The sequence below is a fragment of the Etheostoma cragini genome, chromosome 16, assembly GCF_013103735.1.
Source record: "Etheostoma cragini isolate CJK2018 chromosome 16, CSU_Ecrag_1.0, whole genome shotgun sequence".
In the NCBI taxonomy this organism is placed as follows: domain Eukaryota; kingdom Metazoa; phylum Chordata; class Actinopteri; order Perciformes; family Percidae; genus Etheostoma; species Etheostoma cragini.
This window is the reverse complement of record NC_048422.1, coordinates 24,314,311-24,319,567: the sequence shown is the minus strand read 5'-3', so window position 1 is coordinate 24,319,567 and position 5,257 is coordinate 24,314,311. Positions and strand designations below refer to the sequence as shown.

Here is a 5,257-nt window from a genome sequence, read left to right as displayed (position 1 = left end):
TGTGTATAGAGCAGCATTTCTCCACCAGACTCCATGTAAATAATCACTACTTTTAGCGTGTATAGAGCAGCATTTCTCAAACAGACTCCATGTAAATAATCACTACTTTTAGCGTTCACAGAGCAGCATATCTCCACCAGACTCCATGTAAATAATCACTACTTTTAGCGTGTATAGAGCAGCATATCTCCACCAGACTCCAAACTAAAAGGTCTCTCTCTGTAGGGATCCATCCCATAATGTTGAAGGACAACAACAGAACTTTTAGTGGACGGGAGCTGACGGGGGACATTAACCCGTTAACGTGTCATACCCTGCTGAGGTTTTCTAAACTGCTGGTTGTCTCTCTGCAGGTGAAGAAGACAACACGGCCGTGGTTTGGTTCTGGCTCCACCAGGGCGAGGCCCAGCGCTGCCCGTCCTGTGGGTCCCACTACAAACTGGTGGCCCACGAGCTCCCCCACTAACTCCCCTACTCCTCTCTTACTAGAGACACATGTCTCCATTTAAATAGGTCTCCATCGACATATGTAACATATGTTACTAGAGACATATGTTATGTTACTAGAGACATATGTCTCCATTGACCTATGTCTCCAATGTCATATGTAAAATATGTTACTGGAGACACTAGAGACGTATCTCTCAAGTGTCTCCAGTAACATATGTCTCCAGTAACAAATGTCTCTAGCAACATATGTCTCCAGTAACATATGTCTCCAGTAACATATGTCTCCAGTAACAAATGTCTCTAGCAACATATGTCTCCAGTAACATATGTCTCTAGCAACAAATGTCTCTAGCAACATATGTCTCCAGCAACATATGTCTCCAGTAACATATGTCTCTAGCAACATATGTCTCCAGCAACATATGTCTCCAGTAACATATGTCTCCAGTACCATATGTCTCCATTAACATGGGTTACATTTGTTAATGGAGACATTTCTCCAGTAACACATGTCTCTAGTAACACATGTCTTTAGTAACACATGTCTTTAGTAACATATGTAAATATAGACATTAGTCTCCAGAACGACTAAAGAAAGATCAGACGTCTCCAGGAAGATTCATGGGGTTGAAGCCAGAAGGGTCCCAGCTATGGCCGAGAGACAATAAAATAATAATTAAAATAATAAATATTTAATAATAAATATGTACCCAGGTAAACACACCTCGGGAGTGTTTTAACCCCAAACGACGACCCTTTTTCCAAAAACGTAACTGTCGTCCCCGTAGCTGAATCTGGCCTCAACCCCCTTCGTTTGGTTCTTTCCACTTCCTGGAGCTGTGGGGTGCCGTCGTCTGATTGGTCTCTCGAGCCGTTCTGTCTTGTACTTGATCAACCTGCTGACCTCATCAGGTCTCTGCGTTACAGGGGGCAGAGACACAGGGACCACATGTGGTTTGGGACGCAACTGTTTCTTCACATTTCCATTCAGCTCTCATCTTCACACATGCTCGGTCCTCGTCCTCTAACTCAACCAATAAAGGTTCTGAACTCTGACTAAACCACGTCTCTCACTCTTTCTGGAAACGTGTTCTCCCTGCTCGACTGTTAGGGCTGAAACCAGGGCTGTAGTCAAGACCACCTTAGTCGAGTCCAAGGCAAGACCGAGTCCAAAAAGGTTCGAGTCCGAGTCAAGACCGAGTCCAGGAAAGAATAAAGGTCTTATGCATGACAGTATGAAGACAATCATTCTGGGTTTCACTTTCCCTCCAATGTTATTATCAACATAATAAAGACACCTGGACTCGGTCCAGACCAGAAGCCGTATTGGGCAAGACCAGGGGCCGAGACCGAGACAAGTCCGAGACCATAGAGAAACGGTCTAGAGTCCTGCAGCCCTGCATGGGGACTAACGATCATTTTCACCATGTCATGTTGAATAAGGCAGGTTGTTCGTGGTTGTATTTGTGTGAAAAAGGAACTGTACGAAGGACCCAGGTCTTTAGTGGTCTTTACTAGTGCCTTTTTTAGGACAATTTTGTTGCTATTTCTGGTGTTTTTGAGACTTTTTTTTATCAGAATGTTTTGGCACTTTTATTTTAGACAATTTTGCCTCTTTTCTCCATAATGACTAAGGACGGAGGGCTTTATGTCGACCAAACTGCAGGTAAGTGCTGCAAAGAAAGGTTTCTTTCTTAAACATAAAAACATCCGCTCAGCTGTGTTCTCTAAACCCACCAGACTCCATGCAAATAACCAGCAATTTGTCTGAAAAAGGAACTGTACGAAGGACCCAGGGCTGCAACACAAACTGGTTTACTAGTCTTTACTAGTGCCTTTTTTTAAAGATTTCTTTTTTTTGCATTTTCTGTTTTTCTGCCGTTTTTTCCAAAGTTTTTGGCACTTTTATTTTAGACAATTTTGCCTCTTTTCTCCGTAAAGGCTAAGGATGGAGGGCTTAATGTCGACCTGCAGGTAAGTTCTGCAATCTCTTAAAGAGTAAAATACTCTCTAAAACCCTTGTGTTGTGTTCACTGCGGGACCCTCTCGGGTCCCTCGTGACTTATTTGGGGTTTTAAAAACAATTTTGTAGTATAATGTCACTTCATAATCTCTTAACAAATATCGTCTTTATCTCAGTTTCCACCAGCTGAGATAACATCTATGTTTAGGGAATGCATCAGTCTCTACTAGCACACTATTAAACATGGAAGTGGGGTTAGTTTTTAATCATAAGGTTATAATTCATGTTAAAAATCCACTATGGAAACAACATAAGTGTCATATCCAGAATAATGTTCTGAGTCAGGAATACATGTTTATCTCAGGAAATAAGGAAAGGACGCTGATTTAAGGAAGAAAACATGGAACTGGTTCCATTTTTCTTCTTCTAAAAATTTGAAATGGGTCAATTTGACCTGAATCTAAAACAAGGGTTAAAGATAGAAACATCCGCTCAACTTAGTTTGCTAAACTCACCAGAATCCATGCAAATAAACCGTAATTTTAGCATTGTGAAGCACTACTCATTCAAAGTCAACAGAAACAATTAAACTGGGAAAAGCTGTTTTTGGGTCGTCTTTCCACCTTTCCAACCATCACGAGTCTAGTTGTGGTTGAACTGAACTCAGTTTACTGATTTTACAACCTATGCTCTTCCTATACACGCTAAAATCTTTGCTTTTTTAAATGGAGTCTGGTGGGTTTAGCGCCAGAAAGGTCTCAAAGAGGTCTAAAGGACTCTGAGAGGATCCTCTCCAGGATGTTGCATGAGGTCAGAAATGAATCCCAAATAAAACATCACCTGGACTTCCTAATGCATGGACATGGAGGGACATGGATGAGCTTATCTTGGCTGCATATGCAGCTGGAAGAAAGCCACTATCAGAATCAGAAAGCAGATTATAGACTCAGTGAGTTATACGTGAGATAACTGTTGTTGTGATTTATATAAAAATGTAATGTGGAATTATCCTCAGTGATTGGTGCATGTACACAAACATTAAACACAAATAAAAAAGCAAACAATAAATACAGGAACAAATATCTACAAAAATAGCAATATATTTATATATTAATAAGAAATATAAATAAATATGTAAGTGCATTATTAAGTGTATAAATGAGTGTCTCTAAACAGCTGATTCTGGGTCTGATTATACTGAATTATATTACTCATCTTATATTTTTATTTCATGTTTTGTCATTGATCTAAATGAGGTGGTGAAAAAAAAAAATATATTTGTATGTCAACGTGGACCGCGCTTGATGACGTTCAAACCAGGCGACATATCGATAAACAAATCAAAGACGTCATCAGCGTGCGACTGGCTTCTGGTGACAGACAGAAGGAAAGATGGCTGCAAGGTTACTGCTCCGCTCGGCTGTTAGAGCCGCGACAACCTGCCGGGCGGTCCCGGTCCCGGTCCCGGTCCCGGCTCTGACCCGCGGCATGGCGGCTGGAGGTGAGGCCCGAACCAACGCCGCGCTACGAAGCCCCAAACACCCGTTAAAATGTGTTTTAATTTTAAATAAACAAAGGCAATGTGACCGCGGCGCTCACTAGCCGGTTAGCATGTTAGCATTAGCAACATTAGCACCGCTGCTCCGCTAGAAGGGCGACGACTGTTCAGTTTAGGCACCGAAACGAGTATGCCAAGGGAAAAGATCGAAAACTTTACGCGGGATTGAACATATTTTTTTCTATCTTAAAGTATTACAATTATTTTGTTATATACAATCCTTTAATTTGCCGGATTTACGTAACTTCCGGTCGTAACGTACCTGTATCCCTTCCTGTCGCAACTCGCTAGCAGCGGGGGTCAGACGGGACACTTTCAGTTATAATTTCTAAAATCAATGGCTGCTACAAATACCTTTTGGTGAACTGTTTCTTGTAAACGTGACGTTACAGCGAGGACGTTGTACTTTTGTTGTAGGCTGAGATTGACTCAACGCACAGGCCGTTAGCCTGCTAGCTAACTAATGCTAAAGTGTCTCGTAACGTCCCAGGTGACGTAAAGGACACCGTAGTCTGAGAAAGTATTCAGGTTTTACTTAACCCCCATGTTGTCTTCATGTTGTCTTCATGTTGTCTTCATGTTGTCTTCATGTTGTCTTCATGTTGTCCCCATGTTGTCCTCATGTTGTCCTCATGTTGTCCTCATGTTGTCCCCATGTTGTCCCCATGTTGTCCTATATCAATGTTCTTTTTAATTCCCCAAAATAACATGATTGATTCCACCCAACGCTCTTTGCCAAGTACAAATCTCTACTTTCATTAATTTTGGGGCGTCTTATTCAATTTTATAGCATTGTAAAACAAATGGAAGTGTTTTTGAAATAGTGTTGAGTAAAAGTTGACATATTCCAGTCTGTGATTAACATACTTTATTTTATCATAACATGGGCCCTTTAAACTCTGTTGGAGGTGGTAACTGAGGTGATGTGGTCTCTCCTCAGGGATCCCCACGGACGAGGAGCAGGCCACCGGCCTGGAGAAGGTCATCATGAAGGCCATGAAGGAGGGAGCGGTACGCACTCATCTTCACTCTCTTTACATGCTACCTCCTATCTTGACTATACGGCCATGTAAATGTCTTATTCTGTCTGGAGGTTCAGAGTAAGACCTCCTCCTCCTCTGCTCTAGACCTGCCCGATTAACCGCTAAATGTAAATGGACTGAGTCTAGAAAAGTGCTACCTGCTCATCACACACAGCCACACACACACACACACACCTACACACACACCTACACACACCTACACACACACACCTACACACACACCTACACACACACACCCACCTA

The 5,257-nt window shown here is 42.0% G+C and overlaps 1 protein-coding gene across 1 annotated transcript in view; it reads left to right on the top strand.

The window, feature by feature from the left end:
- LOC117959745 (cytochrome c oxidase subunit 5B, mitochondrial-like) overlaps nt 1-1,428 on the top strand; it is a 4,832-nt gene extending 3,404 nt beyond the window's left edge. The window contains exons 3-4 of the mRNA XM_034897025.1: nt 340-601; nt 693-1,428. Coding sequence (XP_034752916.1) covers nt 340-466 — 127 coding nt within the window. The 3' untranslated portion in view covers nt 467-601; nt 693-1,428. The remainder of the gene's footprint in view (nt 1-339; nt 602-692) is intronic.
- The last annotated feature ends 3,829 nt before the right edge of the window (nt 1,429-5,257 follow it).